General features: G+C 40.7%; 1 protein-coding gene across 6 annotated transcripts in view; it reads left to right on the top strand.

The window, feature by feature from the left end:
* The window catches only part of LOC125466711 (toll-like receptor 3), a 146276-nt gene that overhangs the window by 37524 nt on the left and 85731 nt on the right, over positions 1 to 23021 (top strand). For all 6 annotated transcript variants that reach the window (XM_048561639.2, XM_059639478.1, XM_059639455.1 and 3 more), the window contains exon 3: positions 7255 to 7326. In XM_048561639.2, the coding sequence (XP_048417596.1) occupies positions 7255 to 7326 (72 nt within the window). The remainder of the gene's footprint in view (positions 1 to 7254; positions 7327 to 23021) is intronic.

The raw sequence follows: 23021 nt of genomic DNA, 5'->3' as shown, positions 1-23021 counted from the left end.
AGCAGAGGTTCACCTGCACATCTGCCAATGTGGTATACTGCATCCACTGTACCCGGTGCGGCTTCCTCTACATTGGGGAAACCAAGCGGAGGCTTGGGGACCGCTTTGCAGAACACCTCCGCTCAGTTCGCAACAAACAACTGCACCTCCCAGTCGCAAACCATTTCCACTCCCCCTCCCATTCTCTTGATGACATGTCCATCATGGGCCTCCTGCACTGCCACAATGATGCCACCCGAAGGTTGCAGGAACAGCAACTCATATTCCGCCTGGGAACCCTGCAGCCATATGGTATCAATGTGGACTTCACCAGTTTCAAAATCTCCCCTTCCCCTACTGCATCCCTAAACCAGCCCAGTGCATCCCCTCCCCCCACTGCACCACACAACCAGCCCAGCTCTTCCCCCCCACCCACTGCATCCCAAAACCAGTCCAACCTGTCTCTGCCTCCCTAACCGGTTCTTCCTCTCACCCATCCCTTCCTCCCACCCCAAGCCGCACCCCCAGCTACCTACTAACCTCATCCCACCTCCTTGACCTGTCCGTCTTCCCTGGACTGACCTATCCCCTCCCTACCTCCCCACCTACACCCTCTCCACCTATCTTCTTTACTCTCCATCTTCGGTCCGCCTCCCCCTCTCTCCCTATTTATTCCAGTTCCCTCCCCCCATCCCCCTCTCTGATGAAGGGTCTAGGCCCGAAACGTCAGCTTTTGTGCTCCTGAGATGCTGCTTGGCCTGCTGTGTTCATCCAGCCTCACATTTTATTATCTTGCATACTCCTGAGATGCTGCTTGGTCTGCTGTGTTCATCCAGCTTCACACTTTGTTATACTGATCTCAAAGTTTACTCCAATTTTCTCTCTCTCCACATACTGCATTTTGTTTTTAATCAAAGCTGGTATGATTTACTTTTTGGCTGGTGTTCTTGGGATGGGTTTTGCCTCTTGACCCCAGTGACAATGGAAGTGTCAGAGTATAAAGTGAGATGATGAATGAACGTAGTGACCCATTTCTACACTGCTGTCACTTACGTTACAATACATTAATGGTCCAAGAGCAGGTCATTTGGGTAACAAGTCTATGTTGCATATGAACCTCCTTCTACCCTCCTTGTATCTTTATGAACATTTCTTTCTACTTTGCTTTTCCTTTGATCTTTTTGAGCTTTTCATGGAACTTATTTATGAAGTTTGTCTCAATCATTACTTGTTGTAATGAGTTCTGTTCTAACCACTCTTTGGTTTGAGAAACTACCTTGTATTTATGGTTCTTAGCTCAAATTGGAAGTATCTTCTCTGATTGACTATTAAACAGTTTCATAATTTAAAAAAAAACTTTTATCTGGTCATGCATCAGCTTTCTGTCTTCTGTGGACAAGACTATATGCTCAAGAATGAAAATAGGGATAATCCAGGAAACTATAGACTGGTGAGTCTTCACTTAGGTGGTTGGGAAACTATTGGAGAGAATTCTCAGAGATAGGATTGACCCACATTTGCAAAAGTATGGCCTAATTAGGGACAGTCAACATGACTTGATGTGGATCATGTCTTATTAGCCTGATCGAAATTTTAAGGGGTTACTGAAGGTGATTGAAGAGGGTAGAGCAATGGATGTTGTCTACATGGATTTTAGTAAGGCTTTTGACAAGGTCCCTCATGCTAGGCTCATCCAGAAGCTTAAGGCATGGTATCCATGGTGACTTGGCCGCTTGGATAGGGTGATAAAGAAGGCATATAGCATGCTTGCGTTTATTGGTCAGGGAATTGAGTACAAGGGCAGAATGTCACGTTGCAGTTTTATAAGACTTTGGTTAGGCCACACTTAAGAGTATTGCATTCACTTCTGGTTGCCACACTACAGGAAAAACGTGGAGGCTTTGGAGAATGCGCAGAAGACATTTACCTGAATGTTGCTTGGATTAGAGGGTATAAGCTGTAAAAAGAGACGAGAAAAACTCTGGTTGTTTTCTCAGGAGCGGCAGAGGCTGAGGGGAGATTTGATAGAAGTCTGTAAAATTATGAAATGCATAGATAGGGTTGACAGTTGGAATCTTTTTCCTGGAGTTGAAATGTCTAATACTAAAGGCCATACATCTAATGTGAGAGGAGGAACATTCAAAGAGATGTGAGAGGCAAGTTTTTTACACAGATAGTGGTAAGAGTCTGGAACGCATCGCCAAGGTGGTAGTGGAGGCAGATACAATAGGGCGTTTAAGGGACTTTTAAATAAGCCCATGAATATGCAAGGAATGGAGGGATATGAATTCAAGAGCAGGCAGAAGGGAGTTTAATTTGGCACCATGTTCAGCACAGCATCACAGGATGATCTTATCGTTTTGCTCTATTTGTGTCAAAGCATCCAAAACACCTGTATAATTCAGGCATAGATTCTCAAAGTCCTCTTTTTTTGTGGAATCTAAATGTAATTTTATTTGCTTAATGAGCACAGTTTGTGCAGTAGAACTCTGCTCATCTAAAAACCTATTTGAAGAAACAAATAAACAAAATGTCACGTAATAGAGATTTTTAAAAAATCTCCAGAATGGAGCCCTGGGCTGGACAGAATGTAGGCCACCTCCCATCCTCACTCCGCCCCACTGACTTCATTGCCATAATCACAGCAGACCAATGGATCTACTTGTGTGGCCCGACAAAAGCCCAATGGTTAACATAACTCTTCCACGGCCATATTTTATTTAATCAAGATCCAATTAGGCCACATGTTGAGAATTTAACATTTACCACAACATGTCACATTTTTCTTGACACATTTGCTAAATTTAATTATATGTGAAATTCAAACAAAATAAAAATTCAGCAAAGACACACTTTCTTGTTTGGCAAAGTTGACAATAGAATTAATAATGTGAAAAACTTAGACAACAAACCATTTAATGACTTATTTGTAATTGCTTATTGCAAGATAAGTATTGGATATTTGGTTATCGTTGACTGTAGCTTTAATTGGTCCTCCAGGTGAATATCCGTCATCTGAGATTTCAATCGCATTTTAATTTGTGTCACATATAAACATGTTGATTCAAAACAGTAGATTGTGCCAGAACAAGACAGCATTTGACGAGCATGTTGATGTAGATGTTGGTAGTCAACAGCATTTTTTCCATATTTCAGTGCGGTCCTTGTTAGCAACAAATAGAGACTTCAGAATATTATCTCTTGAGAGCTCAATCAATTCCATCTGTAAGTCAATAGGTATTTTGGAGAGACCAATCGGGTGTGGTTGAAAAGCTAATTTCAGTTTGAGATTGTGTTTCTTTCATGCCACATTTCTTTAATGATTCGCTTGTATCCTGTTCATTAATTACCTTTGCCAGTTCAGGAAAATGTTCAGCTGAAAGTTCTGATCGGGTAAGGAGAGCTCTGAAAAAGTCAGCTTTTTCTGAAATCCCTGCATTTTTAGCCACATATCATACGTAGATTTAGTTTTACCTTGTAAGAAGATATTCAGATCATTTTGCTTTGACTTTATATTACACAAAAACGCAGCATTTCTGCAAAAATCTTCTTTTGACAATTCACATGGTTCATTCAGTTCCTCAAAAAAATGATGTAATTTGTTTTCGGAAAGATAAAAGTTTTACAAGTATTTGTCCTTGTGATAACTAACGCACTTTAGAATGATATGGCAGATCCACACTGAATGTTTCACCATCAAACTGAAGCATGTTGCAAAATTGGCAATGCCTTGATGCATTTGCTTGAATGTAGTTAACATTACCTATAACTTTACTTAATAAGTCACTTAAAACAGGGGGAGGTGACAACAAAGTGGTGTTATTGAAGTACTGTTAACCCAGAGACCCCGATAATGTTTTGGGGACCTGGGTTCAAATCCCGCCATGGCAGATGGTGGAATTTGAATTCAATAACAATCTGGAATTAAGAATCTTATGATGACTATGAATCCATTGCTGATTGTTGGAAAAACCCATCTGGTTCTCTAAAGCCCTTTAGGAAAGGAAACTGCCATCCTTACCTGGTCTGGCCTACATGTACTCCCAGGCTCACAGTAATGTGGTTGACTCTTAACTGCCCTTTGGGCAATTAGGGATGGGCCCTAAATGCTGCCTAGTCAGTGAAGCCCTCATCTGTGAATAAAAAAAAAGAGAACAGTAGATTTGGCATAGAGATTCTATTGATGCAAAAGACAATGAAAGGAAATCAAAGTATCGGGACCTGGTAATTCTTTTGTATTAAGTCAACAAATTCTTCACGTTTTCTTCTCATGGAAGGTTCACGCGCCTGTGCATACACTTACTAAATTACATAAATTCAGTTTCGCTTTTCACAGCAAAGCCAATAATTCCTCAAGGCAATGAAAATCTGCAGTTATAACACAAATAAAAAATAGCACCTGTGCTGAGTCAGTAATGTCAGTGGATTCATATAATAATTAATAATAATAAATTCTTTGCTTTGGCATATTGTGTGAAGTTGTTGTGTTACATTGAGGGCTAATTCGTGTTGCCGATCAGTTATGGTCCTTCTTGAAAGAGGTAGTTGTTTGAATTTATTAACCATATCTGAATTTAAACATCCTGCAACTTCAACAATGCATTCTTTCATATTTTTTCCACATCGCTAAATGCCTTACCTCTTCTTCCAAGTATACATGCTACTTGTTGCTTCAGTGATGTCAGTCCCTAGTCCTGACATAATTTTGAATACTTGCTGCTGCTTTTGGTCTTTTGTTTTTGTAAGTGCAGACGTTCGGGGTTCTCCTTCCAATTTAGCATATTTGTCATCCGTATGAGTTGCATGATGCTGATCCGCATTGTATTTCTTCACTGTTGCAATTATGGCATTGCAGAGCAAACACATCATTTTGTCTTTCACAGCAGCTATGTAATACTGCAATTACCATTCTTCATTGACTAGTCCGTTCTCTTCCTTTAATATTCTCTTCTTAGGTTTTGACATGACTGAATTACCAGTAAAAATTTAAGTGGTACACAGATTTGAAAAGGCAGATTTAATATTTGTAGTCAAGCAGGCAGAAGACAACAACTAGTACCCCAAAAGGCCACATGCAGCTTAAGGCTGCAGTTCCCCACCCTAGATTAGTGTATTCGAATTCTATGATTCTGTTGTTCGATTGCTGCGGGGCAGGGATAGAAATTGTAGGCCCTGGTGCTGCTTTCAGCCCAAGGTCCCCAGCCCTACCCTGACCTATGCACAATGGATCCCTGGGAGCCCTGGGCTGTAGTTATTGGGGGCGATGTGCCACCCTGTCCCAGGCCCTGCTTCTGCACCACCTAGACATGCAGCTTCCCAGTAATAATTGACCTCCCAGTTCTTCCAACCAAGATATACCATCTCACATTTATATATGTTGAAGTTCATTTGCCAATTATTTGTCCATTCTGAAAGCTTATTAATGTCCTCCTGTAATTTGTTGCAGTCTTCTCAGTATTGACTATCTCATTAATGAAGCAGCTGAAGAAATTTGAGCTTGAGACAATGCCCTGTGGAACTCCTACAACAATGTCCAGGGGCTGAGATGATTGGCCTCTAACATCCACAACCATCTCTTTTTGTGCCCGGTATGACTCCATCTTGGAGAATTTTCCCCACACCCAATTTACTTCAGTTTTACTAGGGTGCCTCAAACCCTTAGTTTTTCAAATGCTGCCTTTATATCAAAGGCGTTTGCTCTCTATGTTCCCTCTAAGCTCTGCTGCCAGCCATTTTGAGGGTTTATGCACACCCATCAGCATGCAGATGCATTTACTTCTTTTTCCGGAAGCTTTTGCTTTGCACAAACCACATAGGCCTGCTCACAAGCAAAAAGGTTAGAGGGGATGTAGGTCTTTCCCACCTCCCGCTCTAGAATTTCCCTCTAATGCTCATCGGGTCATAGAGTTAAACAACATGAGTTCTGAAACTGGTTGATCAAAGTGAACTTGGGAGTAATGGGCAGCTTACCGTGATTAAACGCCTCTGCATAGCAGTAGTAATGATTTCTTTCCTCATTTTGCTAATAATTGAGTTATGTTTATAGAGCAATAATTGTTTAAGTTTGAATCTCTCAGCTCCTGCCTTAAGGTCAGTCTGGCAGTGGTGTGCTTCAGGACTCAGCCAACTACGTTTGAAGATTTATAAATTGTGAGCTATTAGTATGAGAAATATGTAACCTATGAGGTTGACCAATGCTCCAAGGATTGCCCAACTCACAAGTGACACAATCAGTCCCAGAACAATTTATATAATAACAGATTAGTGCTGGTCATAATATACACCCATTTTTGTAGTTGCAGTGAGGCCAAAGTCGCCAGTATTAGCATCCATTACAATTGTGAAACTTGATGTGAAATTGGTCAGGCAGTAAAAACACTTAGAAAATGTTATGCCAAGTCAAATGAGGTCTGACGGGTTTTTAATAGCAAGCTAAGTTTACAATTTTTTTTAACAATCCCCTTGGACCTGGAAAACTAATTATATATATATATGAAATGTCACAGCGCATTTATTTTAAAAAAAGTAAGTTTTTCTGAAATTAGTATCTGGGAAGGTAAAATCCACATCATAGAGATCACAAGACCTTTTTTGACAGCTTTCTTTAAGATTAGTGGTGACCAGTGTCAACTTTCTTTATTCTTTCTTTGGATGTGGATGTCATTGCTCTGCTAGCATTGTTACCCATCCATAGTTATCTCTTGAATCAAGAGACTTGATTGGCATGAATGCGGAATATGAAGCCTGGATAGTCTTAAATATTTCATGGAATTTATCCCAATGGAGAAGGCAGTTGACTGTAACACAGCTGATTCTGGCAAAATGTATTTAGACTCTGTAATAATTTCAGTGCAAAATCTGCGCAGGAATTTCCTTTGTGATTTCCCAATCAGGTAATATAACTTCGGCAAACAGTTGGCAGAAACCTTATTTACACGTGTACGTGGGGCAATGTATATCTTTAGCTCAAGGGGTGTCGCTGACGAATTTTCCATTGTCAGTCTTTTCCGACCCGGGACTAAATGCCAGACTTTTTTAAAAAAATGTAGTCTGAAAACATTTTTAGGTGTTTTGCTGTTGCTGTGTATCACCCACCCATAAATGATGCAAGCTTTGGTGATGACTAGTTTAGAACATAGAACATAGAACATAGAACAGTACAGCACAGAACATGCAGTGTTTTTACTGTCTCACATGAATTTTGGTGATTTATTAAATGATTTTAAAAAACACCCCAATAGAATGAAGCTCATTGTAAAATGTATTAACTTGCAGAAATTTAAAGGGGAATCGTATAACGGATCTGATTCCAGAAACATTTGAAGGTCTCTCACATTTGAAATACTTGTAAGTTTCAAACTTTACTTGCTGCTTTGATATTTTATGGATTCTGCTTCTTAGCTTTGTGTGTTGCTTAAATCTACTTATTACATATTTTATTGTTACCTCACAGCCTCATAGTGGAGTGGAGGTGGTAGAATAAACTACTTTGTTAAAATCTTTAGTCAGTTTTCTGTTGGCACAATTAACAATGCTTGAGCAAGTGCTGTCTGAAGTTGCTGATTTCATAGTTGAAAGAACAAAGAACAAAGAAAATTACAGCACGGGAACAGGCCCTTTGGTCTTCCAAGCCTCCACTGACATGCTGACATGTGACCTGTTATAAATCCAGTGCAGGATGGTGGTTGACACAGGCTAAAAATGAAAGAGGTTGCAAAAAAGCAAAATGTCATAAGGATTAAAGTGAAAATGGTTGATAAAATCTCTCCAATAGCAACAAGAGAATCTAGTTAATAAGAGATCTTGCAGAGCTTTCACCTCTGCGACCTGATATAAATCTAGTGCAGGCTGGTGGTTGACATGGGCTAAATATGAAAAAAGTTCCAAAGTAAAATTAGTAGGAAGTTCATTATGAGTGCTAACAAATGAATTTAACATTTGTCAAGTTCTATTTCACTTCTTTGTAAATATGATTTCCGGGGCCAAAACTATCCATAACGGAAAACTAATTGACATTGAATGAAATAGTCTTGATGAAGAAATGGAAATTCACATTACATCAAGAGAAATGAGATGTCGTAAGTCAGGTATGTTGTTTGTGAGAAACATCTGGTTATTCTTGATGCTGACAATAGCAGTTAAGGATTAAATAAACGTTTTCAGTTGCCATTATCTGAAAATCTTGTCTTTGTACATGGAAAAATTCACAACAAAAATAATTGGCAAGAATGTGTGAATGAAGAAACACAATTTTTCAGATGTCATTTGCCGTAGATTTTTCCGACATTTTAGGAGTAAAGCTGCTGTATACTTTGACCTGTGTAGTAAACCATGACATTTCATGATATTTTATAGATTTTAGACAATGTGAAATATGGAAACTGGCCATTCCACTCAAGTGGCTCTTACCAGTGATGTGCTCCACATGAACTTCCACACATCTTCTTTTCCCACCTGCTCTGCCACCTCTTTGGTAACACTATCAGTATAACCTGCCACTCTTTTCTCATTTATGTATTTTTTCAAGCAGCCCCTTAAGTGCATAAATGCTTTATATCTTAATTACTCCTTGTACTAAGGGTAATGTAGAATTCATTCAAGACTCTGATTATGGCAAAGCAAAATTGTGGCAGTAGTGTGGACAGTGAGTTCATAAGTTCAGGGTTTTTTTTAACCAGATCAATATTTGAAGGTAGATGGATCCTTGATACATAAAGCAGTGAAAGTAGTAGATGGGTTGTAGAGCAATCAGATGAGTGATAATCTAATTGAATGGCAAAGCAGACACAAGTAGTTAAGATAAAAAAAAGTGTGGAGCTAGATGAACACAGCAGGCCAAGCAGCATCTTAGGAGCACATGCTGCTTGGCCTGCAGTGTTCATCCAGCTCCACATTTTGTTATCTTGGATTTTCCAACATCTGCAATTCCCATTATCTCTGATCACAAGTAATTGAGAGACTTGATCTTGCTTGTATGTGCATGCTTGTATGTAATCAATTAAGGAGCAGAGATAATGGGAACTGCAGATGCTGGAGAATCCAAGATAATAAAGTGTAAAGCTGGATGAACACAGCAGGCCAAGCAGCATCTCAGGAGCACATAAGATGACGTTTCGGGCCTAGACCTCTGAAGGGTCTAGGCCCAAAACGTCAGCTTTTGTGCTCCTGAGATGCTGCTTGGCCTGCTGTGTTCATCCAGCTTCACACTTTATTATCTTCAATTAAGGAGCAGGTTATTTTGGATCTAGTATTTTGAAATGGGGGCAGGATTCTGGAAAAAAAGATATCATAATGTGATAAAAGTCAAATTCAGATCGGAGTCATTTTGTTAAGTCCAAAACTGAAGTCTTAAATGCAACAAAGCAAGTAAAATAGGTGTGAGAAATAAATTTGCTAAAGTAGATTAGGAACTAGCCATCTTAGATCAGAAATGGTAAACATTTCAAGAATGAATTCCTAATTTTCAGCAATCATGAAAAGATGGTAAAGTAGTTCAAGCATGAATAATGAGCGTTTCAGGTTAGTGTTCAATTACAAATTAAGGCTTAGGATGTTGCCAAAAAGAGTAGAAATCCTAAAGATTGAGGGTTTTTAGAATTTATCGAGATAATAATAAAAGGGAGAAAGTAAGATTTGATAGTAAACTAGCTAGAGACATAACGACATATTGACATAGAAGGATGTGATGGATGATAAATCTAAAGAGAGGTACATTGATTTTCTAAGACATGTCGATGTAAAAAAGGAGGCAGTGTTGGATGCTTTGTAAAGCATTAACAGAGACAAGACCCGAAGGGATCTATCCCAAAATGCTGAGGGAAGTGAGGGAAGAAAGTGTTGGGGCCTTGTCCAAACTCTTTGCATCCTGTTTAGACACAGGAGAGATCTTGCAGACTGGAAAACAGACAGTTTTGTTCCTGTGTTTGGAAAGGGCAAAAGGGATGATCAGGGCAATTACAGCTTTTCCTCAGTGGTAGGAAAATTATTGGAGAAGATTCTTAGGGACAGGATTTACTCACATTTGGAAAAATATGGACATATTAGCTTCTGGAAAAGGGTCACTAGACCTGAAACGTTAACTTTGTTTTCTCTCCACAGTTGCTGCCAGACCGGCTGAGTTTTCTCAGCAATTTATGTTTCTGCTTCTGATTTTTAATATCTGTAGTTCTTTGGGTTTTTTTAAACTTATTAACAGCAGGCAGCATGGCTTTGTGCAGTAAGGTCGGGTCTCACAAACTTGATCGAGTTTTTTGAGGATGTGACAAATATGATTGATATGGATAGGGTGGTGGATATATCTTACATACACAGAATTCCTAGAGTGTGGAAACAGGCCATTCAGCCCAACAAGTCTACACCACCCCTCCGAAGAGCACCTCACCCAGACCCAATGCTCCTGCATTTCCCTTGTCTAACCCATCTAACCTTAACATCCCTAAACACTATGGGCAATTTAGCATGGCCAATCCACCTAGTCTGCACATCTTTGGACTGTGGGAGGAAACTGGAGCACCCAGAGGAAACTCAGGCTGACATGGGGAGAATGTGCAAACTCCACACAGACCATTTCCCGAGGCTGGAATTGAACCCAGATCCCTGGCGTTGTGAGGCAGCAGGGCTGACCACTGAGCCTTAGCAAGGCCTTTAACAAGGTACCTTTTGGCAGGCTGATTCAAAAAGTGTGAAGTCACATGGGAGCTGAATTGAGCTGGTAAGGTGAATACAGAACTGGCTTGGTCATTGAAGACAGAGAATAGCAGTAGAAGGGTGTTTTCTGACTGGAGATCTGTGACCAAGCCATCCTAGACTGGGTATTGTGTAATAAGGTGGATTAATTAGCAACAATTTGGTACGAGATCCTTTGGGGAAGAGTGACCATAATATGCTAAATTCTTCATTAAAATGGAGAGTGACACAATTAAGTCTGAAACTAGGGTTCTGAACTTAAAGAAAGCTTACTTTGATGTTATGATGGGGAATTATAGGCTGGCTACTCTGACATTGATAGTGCGGAAAATGCTGCAATTGCTTATTAAGGATGTAAAAACTAAGCATTTGGAAAATGGTGACAGAATCAGTCCTCATCAGCATGGATTCACTTAGGGCAGCACAGTGGCTCAGTGGTTAGCACTGTAGCGTCACAGCGCCAGGGACCCGGGTTCGATTCCAGCCTTGGGTGACTGTCTGTGCACAGTTTGCACATTCTCCCTGTGTCTGTGTGGGTTTCCTCCGGGTGCTCCGGTTTCCTCCGGGTGCTCCGGTTTCCTCCCACAGTCCAAAGATGTTGCAGGCTATGTGGATTGGCCATACTAAATTGCCCGCTGTGTTCAGGGGTGTGTGGGTTATAGGGGGATGGGTCTGGGTGGGATGCTCCAAAGGGCGGTGTGGACTTGTTGGGCCGAAGGGCCTGCTTCCACACTGCAGGGCATCTAATCTAAAGGGAAATCATACTTAACAAATCTTCTAGACCAGTAGAGTTGGCAAGGGTGAATCAGTAGATGTTGTATATCTGGACTTTCAGCAGGCTTTTGACAAGGTTCCACACAAGAGAATAGTAACGAAAATTAATGCTCATGATATCGGAGGCAATATATTGATATGGACAGTGAACTGGTTGGTAGCAGAGTTGGAATAATTGGGTGCTTTTCAAAGTGGCAGGCCTGGTGAGTGGGATGCTACAGGGTTCAATGCTGGGACCTCAGCTGTTCACAATGTGCATTAATGATTTGTGCGAAGGAATTGAATGCCGTACCTCCAAGTTTGCAGATGACACTAAGCTGGGTGGCAGTGTGTGCTGTGAGGAGGATGCTAAGAGGCTGCAGAGTGACTTGGACAGACTGAGTGAGTGGGTGTATACTATGCAGATGCAATACAATGTGGACAAATATGAGGTTACCCACTTTGGTTGCAAAAAACAGGAAGGCAGATTATATTTGAATGGTGGCGGTTTAAGAAAAGGCAAGGTACAACGAGACCTGGGTGTCATGCTGGTACAGTGGCTAAAGTTTGGCATTTAGGTGCAGCAGGCAGTGAGAAAAGCTATTGGCATGTTGGCTTTCATTGCGAGAGGATTTGAGTATCATAGTAAGAATGTCTTGCTGTGGTTATACAGGGCCTTAGTGAGACCACACCTTGAGTATTGTGTGTAGTTTGGGTCTCTTAAACTGAGGAAGGACATTCCTGCTATTGAGCAAGCCCAGTGAAGGTTCACCAGACTGATTCCAGGGATGGCAGGAGTGACATATGAGGAAAGACTGATTGAACGGGTTTGTACTCGCTGGAATTTAGAAGAATGGGGGGGTGCAGAATCTGATAGAAATGTATAAAATCCTGATGGGATTGAACAACCTAGATGCGAGAAGAATGTTCCTGACATTGGGGAATTCCAAAACTAGGGGTCACAGTCTAAGAATAAGAGGTAAGCCATTCAGGACTGAGATGAGGAGGGATTTATTCACTCAGAGAGCTGTTACCTCTCATAGGAAGTGGTTGCAGCCAGTTCATGATATGTATTCAAGAGGGAGGTGGATGTAGCCGTTGTGGCTATAGGGATCAAAGGATATGGAGAGAAAGCAGGAATGGGATACTGAGATTGCATGATCAGCCACGATCATATTCATTGGTAGTACAGGCTTGACGGGCTGAATGGCCTACTCCTCCACCTATTTTCTATGTTTTTCTGATCAGTGATGTTCTGCATGGTTCAGTGCTAGGACCCCTATTGTCTGTAATATTTCTAAATGGTTTGGAGGAGAATGTAGGTGGCTTGATTAGATGGTTCATGCACGACCAAAGCTGCAGTGAGGAGGATTGCCAGAGTTATAGCAAGATAGAGATAGGCTTGAGACTTAGACAGTAGACAATAGACAATAGGTGCAGGAGTAGGCCATTCGGCCCTTCGAGCCAACACCACCATTCATTATGATCATGGCTGATCACCCCCAATCAGTATCCTGTTCCTGCCTTATCCCCGTAACCCTTGATTCCACTTGGGCGGTAAAATGGCAGATGAAATTTAATCTGGACAAATGCAAGATTATGTCTTTTGGATGATCTAATGTGGTAGGGCTTGTTGGCCAGGGACTGCTTACACATAAAAATAGCAAGCTTTTGAACTGAAGTTACCCAAGCCCCAGCTACTGGCTTGGGCTGGTTTGATCCAGATCAGCCCTGAGGATGGCATAAGGTGTAAGCCCTTATTTGGAGGAAGAATGAAGAGGTAATCCTAAAGGTGTCTTTGAAGTGAGCCCATAGTGGGAAGATACTAGTGCTCAGATGAGCTGAGAGCCAACAAGAACAAGACATCGTTGCTTGGGAAGATAAGGGAATAGGATAAAAATGAAAGATTTCAGTGTGCCATTGCTGATAACTCAAGACAGCAACCTTCGTGAAGTTGTGGACCCCACATTTGGAAGTGTGGAGAAGACCCCAAGACCAGGAAGAAACGCCCTGGCTAGAGTAACCTTCTATTCTCGGGTACTAACTTTTATTTCTGTTGACTGTTCAAGGAGCATCATTTGGAAACTAGTAGGTTATGCTTTTGAATTTTAGCCTTGAAAGAATTGCATACCTTTTTGTAACCAAATGATGAATTGTGTGTCTTTTTTAGCTAAACTAATAAAGGTAGTGGTCAGTTGATACAGATTTGACTCTTTTCCTCTTTGTGCTGAGCCAATAACTGCTGTCAAGGGCAGCAATGAGGCAACAGGCTGTATACACTTTATTAGCATTAACATACAGAGGGATCTAGGTGTACAGGTCCACAGTTCCCTGAAAGTGGCATCACAAGTAGATAAGATGGGCAAGTAGGTGTATGGCATCCTTGCCATCGTCAATTGGATGTACAGTTTAAAAATTGGGAAAATTATGTTGCAGCTGAATAGAATTTTAGTAAGACTACGTTTGGAAAATTGCATATAGTTGTGGTCACCACACTACCAGAAGGATGTGGAGTCTTTGGAGAAGTTACAGAAAGTGTTTTACCAGGAAGTTGCTAGTTTGGAGGGTATTAGCTATGAGGAGATATTAGATAAGCATGGTTTGTTTTCACTTGAACTTCAGAAGCTGAAGGGTAACCTGATAGAAGTTTACAAAAGTATGGAAGGCATGGACAGTCAGTCTTTTTCCTAGGGTAGAAATGCCAGTTACTAGAGGACATAATTGTAAGGTATAAGGGGGAAAGTTTAATGAGATGTGAGAGGTGCAGTTTTTACATAGAGGATGGTAAATGCCTGCACTGCCAGAGGTAGTGCTAGAAATAGATACAATAGCAAAGTATAAGAATCATTTTGACATCCATGAATCAGCAGGGTACAGAGGGATATGGATTGCTGAGAGGCAGAGGATTTTTAGTTTGGAAAGGTGTGATGTGATGGCACAGCTTTGATGGGCCAAAGGGCCTGGTCTTGTGCTGTACTGTTGTGTTCTTTATAAAACAAATTGAAAATGGTTCCATAGGTTTATATAGATACACAGGAATAGATTCATTGGAGTAAGTGTGGGTTCCTTAGAGGCGGAGACAAGTGAATTGATAATTGGGAGTAAGAAAATGATAGAGACGTTAAACAGATACTCAATCTGTCTTCATGGTAAAAGACACAGAAAAAACACATGCCAAAAAAAAGGGGAACCCCAAGGGTCTCATGCCGTTAGAAACCTGAGGATAACCATGAACATATAGTATTGAAGAATTAATGAGGCTAAAAGGCTCTGCTCCTGTTGATTGACATTCAGGTTCGCAATAATGATAACGAATCATTCGTTTTAATATTACAGAATTCCCCAAATTTTAGACCCAAGAATTTGGATTTGAATGTGACAAATGTAGTCCCCTATTTGATAAAGAGAGAGAAACAAAACTGTAGACCAATTAGACGAAAATCAGCAGTGAGGGAAATGCTAGAATCTGTTATCAACAATGTAGTAATGGAGCACTTGAGAAATCATAAGAGTCAACATGGTTTTATGAAAGGGAAATCACATTTGACAAGTCTGTCGGAGTTTTTCAAGAATGTAACATTTGGTGAAGTGTGGCACGGGAGTGTATTAGACAAAATCAGGATTCATGTGAAAGTCAGAAATATATTACCATGGTTGGTGGATGGTTTAATGGATAGAAAGTGGAACAGAAAAAAGCTGGTCATTTTTAAGGTGGCAGGTAGTCTCTCAAAGTGTGCTGCAAGGGTCAATTATTTTCTATTATTGTCTCAGGAGTTATAAATATTATTGGCCAGGCTAGCACTTATTGAATAAATGACAGAGCTGCCTTTTTGCACCTCTGTCATGCATGTATTATGAGTAGGCACAGAGTGCTGTTAGGCAGTTCCAGAGTTTTGACACAATGAAAGGATTTGGTGATTATTTTTCAAGTCAGATTGCGAATGGTTTGGAGGGGCTCTTGCAATTGGTGTTCTTTCTATATATCTGCTGCCTTTCTTCTATGCAGTAGAGGTTGTAGATTTGGAACTTGTTGAGGGACTATTGTTGATCAGCTGCAAAACATCTTGTATTATGATCTCAGCTGGTAAGTATTACTGGATAAATCAGATCCCAGAATGAAATCTGTCTTAGTTCAAAAAACAAAACACGATCTACTTTAATTTATATGGTGGTAATTCACGGAAATAGTCATATCAATTCAAAATTTCTACAACAATAGAACAGAAATTTATTACACAAGAAAAGAAATAAATAAAACACAAGCTATCTAAATATAGAAGTTAGAAAGATCTCAAAACACTAAGTAAAACAAAGTTTCAACCTGTTTTTTGAAACTATCAGTTACTCAAATCCAAAAAAATTATCCCTCTATATAAAAACTTTAAGTTCTACTTAACTGATTCTATCAAGTTTAAGCCCTTTGCATTGTGGAGTTATCTTACATGAATACAAAACTGACAACTTAAACTTTCTTAGTTTCTAATAACCTGTCAATCTCTTACCAAACAATCTTGGTTTAGAAATTGCGCAAAGCAAACATTCCTACTGAAGTAATTTATTTACTTAACTGCTCTGGGGGAAAGAAAACATTCCTTTTAGGAGAGAGATTAGTACTAGCTTGTGAATTCAATCCTTTCTCCTCCAAACTACCATAAAAACTTTCAATCACTAGATTTTCTAAACCAAAATGATGTCCTTGATTAATCTAAACTGAAACTAGCCTTCAATATTTGCTTCATCTGCTGCTAAACAATATCACAGTATAAACAATGTTCCATTAGCACTCTCGGGCTTCTCTAACCTTTGACACATACTGGATTATATCCCTTATGTCTGGCCTAGTTTTTTTTAAATAAACTCTTCACAAAAAGTAACCAAAACCATACGGCATTAATTTAATATCTAAATGCTAAAGATGATGTTTATTTTGACCTTGATGCTGTTACCTCACCTTGGGAAGTGAATAGTATTCAATCAAGCTCCTGACTTGTATGGGCTTTAAGAGTCAGGAGCTGTGTTATTCACTACACAGTTCCTAGCCTTGGGGCAATCCAAGAGGGATCATCAATTTGACATCTCTGGGTAGAAATTGTCGCAGATTCTTCATTCTTGTTCTTTGCACTAACAATGCTTGGCTCCATTAAGGAAGGCCATGGGTATGTTTGTGAAGTTTTCACCTTCTCTTAGTTTTCCACCACCATTCAAGATGGAACATGGCTGTACTGCAGAGGTATGATCTGATCCATTGTTTGTGGGATCTCTGAGTTCTGCGTGTGGCATACATTTGCTGTTAAACACATGTGGTTTGGCGTTGTTACTTTACCATATTGTCATATAATTATTAGGGATGTCTGCTACTGCTTCTGGCACACTGTTTTTCACATTTTGTTTTATTTGTTCAAAGGACGCAGGCGTCGATGACTAGGCCAGAGGTAATTGCCCATCCCTTATTGACCAAGGGGAAGTTAACTGTCAATTGCTTTGCCGTAACTCTTGAATCAGGTGTAGGCTGGACCAGGAAAAATATTTTTCGGACAATGGGCATAATTGTCAATAGGCCAACAGTTACAGCAAGTAATTAGGAAGGCAAATAGAATGTTGTCAGTTATTGCAAGGGGACTATATGAAATGTAAGAGAAAGGATGGTTTCTAAGGTTGGACACAATGTTAATGAGACCACAGTTTTGGTCTTTTTTTTGTAAGGATATAATTGCATTGGAACATTGGAAGCAGTGGAGAGAAAATTCACTCAACTGATTCTGGGATAAAAGGAAAGTTTGGGCAGGTTGGGACTGTATCCATTGGAGTTTAGAAAGATGATATTACTGAAGTATGTAAAGTTCGCTGCCCAGTCCATCACAAAAACCAACCATCCTTCCTTTGACTTTGTTTACACTTCCTGCTGCCTCGGCACAGCAGACAATATAATCAAAGACCTCTCCCATCCTGGTTATGCTTTCTTCTACCCTCTTCCATCAGGGTGAAGATACAGAAGTTTAACAACATGTACCAACAGATTTAAGAACATCTTCTCCCCCACTGTTATCAGACTCATGAACGGGCTTCTGAAATATCAGCGTGGATCTTTCTCTGCATTTCTCTGTAGCTGTAACACTATATTCTGCATTATAGTCGATTATGCTGATATACTTGTGTAAGATATGATTTGTCAGGATAGCATGCAAAACAATGCTTTTCATTGTATCTTACATGTGACAATAATAAAATCAAATCAAAAAGAACAATGGTGTAGACTATGTCCCCAAGAGTTTGGAGGAGGTGAAAGTAATCTCATTGAAATGTAAAATTCTGAAGGAGCTTGACAGGTTAAATTCTGAAGATGTTTTCTCCTGGCTCAGAAAGTTAGAATTAGGGATCAAATTCTTTGAATAAGTGGTTAGGCTTTGAGGTTGGGAATGGTGAGAAAATTCTTTATTCAAATTCTTTATTCAAACTTCTGTATCTTCACCCTGATGGAAGAGGGTAGAAGAAAGCATAACCAGGACGGGAGAGGTCTTTGATTATATTGTCTGCTGTGCCGAGGCAGCAGGAAGTGTAAACAAAGTCAAAGGAAGGATTGCTGGTTTTTGTGATGGACTGGGCAGCGAACCTTCGGATTTCTCTACCCGGAACCTTTGGTGTCAAATGTATTCACTTAAGGGACTAATAAAACTTGCAAATAAAAGGAATAAAAGGACACGGGGATCATGTGGAAAGATCTACAGCAAACTTTGTTTTAACCGGCACCTGAGGAACCTGAATTCTTGATAAACTGGCAAATATAATATACCTCAAATACTGCAAAGTTTACTACATTATTCTGTACAATTATTATACTTTAAAAAATGCATTTACATCACTGTAAATATACTTTTTCAATCGAATAGACACATAAACTATCAACAGTTGATTCAATCTTGAATAATGCAATCTACTATTAAAACCAAAAGAACTGCAGATGCTGTAAATCAAAGACAAAACTGGAAATTGTTGGAAAAACGTAGCAGGCCTGGCAGTTTCTGTGGAAGGAATCAGAGTTAACATTTCGGGTCAAATGACCCTTCATCTGAACTGATGGTAGCTCGAAAAGCGTTGGTTTATATGCAGTAGATGGGGGTGGGGAAGGGGTGAGGTGGAAACGATAGGTGGGGGTAGTGCCCAAAGAGAGAGAAGAGTAATTGGCTAGGATGAAGAATAGCTATTAATGGGGACTGTTCATGGCTAACAATGCGTTGTGTATAATAGCAGACTTTGTGATAACAAGGCCTGGTGTGTGGGGGTTAGGGGTAAGGACATGGGAGAGCTCAAGCCCTAAAGTTATTGAACTCGATATTGAATCCAGGAAGATGCAGGTTCTCCAAGCAGAAAATGAAGTGCTGAGTTTTGCAGGAGCTCTGCCGCAAACCTGAGACAGAGCTGTTGGCCAGGGAACAGGTTGGTTTGTTGAAGTGGTAGGCAACTGGAAATTCAGGGTCTTTTTTGCGAACATAATGCAAATGTTTAGCATAGATTAGTATAGAACATTACAGCACAGTACAGGCCCTTTGGTCCTCGATGTTGTGCCGACCTGTCATACCAATCTGAAGCCCATCTAACCGACACTATTCCATGTACGTCCATATGCTTGTCCACTGATGAGACTTAAATGTACTTAAAGTTGGCGAATCCACTACCATTGCAGGCAAAGCGTTCCATTCCCTTACTACTCTCTGAGTAAAGAAACTACCTCTGACATCTGTCCTATATCTTTCGCCCCTCAATTTAAAGCTATGCCCCCTCGTGCTCGCCGTCACCATCCTAGGAAAAAGGCTCTCCCTATCCACCCTATCTAACCCTCTGATTATTTTATATGTCTCAATTAAGTCACCTCTCAACCTTCTTCTCTCTGACGAAAACAGCCTCAAGTTCCTCAGCTTTTCCTCGTAAGACCTTCCCTCCATACCAGGCAACATCCTAGTAAATCTCCTCTTGCACCCTTCCCAAAGTTTCCACATCCTTCTTATAATGCGGTGACCAGAACTATACGCAATACTCCAAGTGCGGCCGCACCAGAGTTTTGTACAGCTGCAGCATAACCTCTTGGTTCCGGAACTCGATCCCTCTATTAATAAAAGCTAAAACACTGTATGCCTTCTTAACAGCCCTGTCAACCTGGGTGGCAACTTTCAAGGATCTGTGTACATGGACACTGAGATCTCTCTGCTCACCTACACTACTAAGAATCTCACCATTAGCCCAGTACTTTGCCTTCCGGTTACTCCTACCAAAGTGCATCACCTCACACTTGTCTGCATTAAATTCCATTTGCCACCTCTCAGCCCAGCTCTGCAGCTTATCTATGTCTCTCTGCAACCTACAGCATCCTTCGTCACTATCCACAACTCCACCGACCTTAGTGTCGTCTGCAAATTTACTAACCCATCCTTCTATGCCGTCATCCAGGTTATTTATAAAAATGACGAACAGCGACCCTTGTGGTACACCACTAGTAACTGGTCTCCAGGATGAACATTTCCCATCAACTACCACCCTCTGTCTTCTTTCAGCAAGCCAATTTCTGATCCAAACTGCTATATCTCCCACAATCCCATTCCTCCGCATTTTGTACAATAGCCTACTGTGGGGAACCTTATTGAACGCCTTGCTGAAATCCATATACACCACATCGACCGGTTTATACTCATCTACCTGTTTGTTCACCTTCTCAAAGAACTCAATAAGGTTTGTGAGGCACGACCTACCCTTCACAAAACCGTGCTGACTATCCCTAATCAATTTATTCTTTTCTAGATGATTATAAATCTTATCCCTTATAACCTTTTCCAACACTTTATCAACAACTGAGGTAAGGCTCACTGGTCTATAATTATCAGGGTTGTCTCTACTCCCCTTCTTGAACAGGGGAACCACATTTGCTATCCTCCAGTCGTCTGGCACTATCCCTGTAGACAATGACGAGTTTAAGATCAATGCCAAAGGCTCGGCAATCTCCTCCCTGGCTTCCCAGAGGATCCTAGGATAAATCCCATCTGGCCCAGGGGAATTATTTATCTTCACCCTCTGTAGGATTTCTAATACCTCTTCCTTGTGAACCTCAATCCCACCTAGTCTAGTAGCCTGTATCTCAGTATTCTCCTTGACAACATTGTCGATTTCTGGAGTGAATACTGTTGAAAAATATTCATTTAGTGTTTCCCCTATCTCCTCTGACTCCACACGCAACTTCCCATTACTATCCTTGATTGGCCCTAATCTTACTTTCGTCATTCTTTTATTCCTTAAATACCGATAGAAAGCCTTAGGGTTTACCCTGATCCTATCCGCCAACAACTTCTCATGTCTCCTCCTGACTCTTCTGAGCTCTCTCTTTAGGTCTTTCCTGGCTACCTCATAGCCCTGAAGCGCCCTAACTGAGCCTTCACATCTCATCCTAACATAAGCCTTCTTCTTCCTCTTGACCAGAGATTCCACTTCCTTCGTAAACCACAGCTCCCGCATTCTACAGCTTCCTTCCTGCCTGACAGGTACATACTTATCTAGGACACACAGGAGCTTTTCCTTGAATAGGCTCCACATTTCTAATGTGCCCATTCCCTGCAGTTTCCTTCCCCATCCTATGCTCCCTAAATCTTGCCTAATCTCATCTTAATTGCCTTTCCCCCAGCTATAACTCTTGCCCTGTGGTATACACCTATTCCTTTCCATCACTAAAGTAAACGTAACAGAATTGTGATTGCTATCACCAAAGTGCTCACCTCCTTCCAAATCTAACACCTGGCCGGGCTCATTACCCAGTACCAAATCGAATGTGGCTTCGCCCCTTGTTGGCCTATCTACATACTGTATCAGGAAGCTCTCCTGCACACACTGGACAAAAACTGACCCATCTATAGTGCTCGAACTATAGTGTTTCCAGTCAATATTTGAAAATTGTTCTGTGAAGTGGTTACCCAGTCTATGCTTTGTTTCCCCAATACAGAGGAGACCACATTGTGAACAGTGAATGCAGTAGATTTAATTGTGTGAAGTGCAGATTAAGGCCATAGGATACTGATGAGGGAGTAAGTAAACGGAAAGGTGTTACATCTCCTGCTGTTGCAGTTCGAAGGAGCTGTGAGGTTGTGGGGGACTGTTGAGAGTGAAGGGAGAGTAGACCAGTGTGTACCAGAGGGAACGGTCCCTGTGGAAGGCTGACAAGGCCGGGGGGAGGGGGGGAGTGGAATATATGTCTTGTGGTGGCATCTAACTGAAGATGGCCATTTGTGATTTATAGTGGATATGGGTGCTCACTGTATCCGCTTCCCCCCACTCTATCTTATGTATATAAACCAACATTTTCCTCGCTACCATCATCCTAAAGAAGTGTCACTCGATCCGAAAGCATTAGATGCTGCCAGATGTGCTGAACTTTTTCCAGCAATTTCTATTTTGCCCACAGTCTACCGTAATGTCTGAGTAGACAGTTGAGGGCGCAAATGAAAAGGCTGTTTGCAGGTAAGTTTTATTTAAGGAAAAGTTGCATTACTATTTAAGTGATTTGTGCTGCAAATAAAAATATAACAGTGATGTTTGTACCATGGCCCCATATTATGTATCTAATACTTTGTGCGTATTTTTACATTGATTGTATGGACCTCTTGAATTTCCAGAATATTTGATCAACTGGCACACTCCTGGTCCCATAGATGCTGGTTAATAAAATGTTTGCTATACTTCAACTAGAATGTGGGCCTTGATTTTTTAAAAATGGTTTACTCTTGCTCTTGCATCACTGACTCTTTTGATACTATCTGTCACTTTGGTAGTTTACCGTTTCCTGATCTTAACTATTCTATTTCTTTATACCTCTGTCTTCCACTAGCGTCGTCTCAAAGAGCCCTAGGTAATTTTTTATTGCTGGATATGTGGAACATTCCCTTTTCCATTTCTATTCTGAAAGCCTCCTGCATCTGTTTGTCCAGTATATTGATGACCATATTTGTGCTGTTTCCTTTTCACCTTCAGCTTTCAATTTGCAGCCTTCATATCTGATTCTTTATTTCCCTGCCACGGGGATAGGTTGTCAACCAAAATTTCCAAAATCCCACTAGTTCTCATGCTATCTTGACTGTACTTTCTCACACCTGTTTACTGTAAGCATTTGAGTTGATTCTCCCAGTTTCTCCATCTCCCTTCCATCTCTTCTGATTAAGTAGTCTTCAGAATATTCCACACATGTTCCTTTTGCCTTAACCAGGGATCCCCTACTCTTCACAAAGATTGGCTGAGCCACTAACCATATCCATTCCATTTCTTTTACTTTCTCTTAACCGTTCTTCTCCCTACTTGAATATTGATTGGGTTCTCCAAGTCTTCACTTTCTATTTCATCAACCTCTGAATTCAGTAGATCATGTGCTTTTTTTGACACCTTCAGCATGATGGCCCCTCATTTAGATCATTCTGAAATGACCATTCCCTCTATAAACTGGTACATTTATCAAACACCCCTACATCTCCCTTCTAATGGCACTTTTTGATGAAAATTCAGGAAATGCAACAACTGCTCTTTTACCTCTTGTTTGATCAGTATCCAAGGCTCCAAGCACTCTTTATAGATGAACA

The sequence above is a fragment of the Stegostoma tigrinum genome, chromosome 2, assembly GCF_030684315.1.
Source record: "Stegostoma tigrinum isolate sSteTig4 chromosome 2, sSteTig4.hap1, whole genome shotgun sequence".
Lineage (NCBI taxonomy): Eukaryota > Metazoa > Chordata > Chondrichthyes > Orectolobiformes > Stegostomatidae > Stegostoma > Stegostoma tigrinum.
The sequence above is the reverse complement of the archived record's forward strand: the minus strand, read 5'-3'. Positions and strand labels throughout refer to the sequence as shown.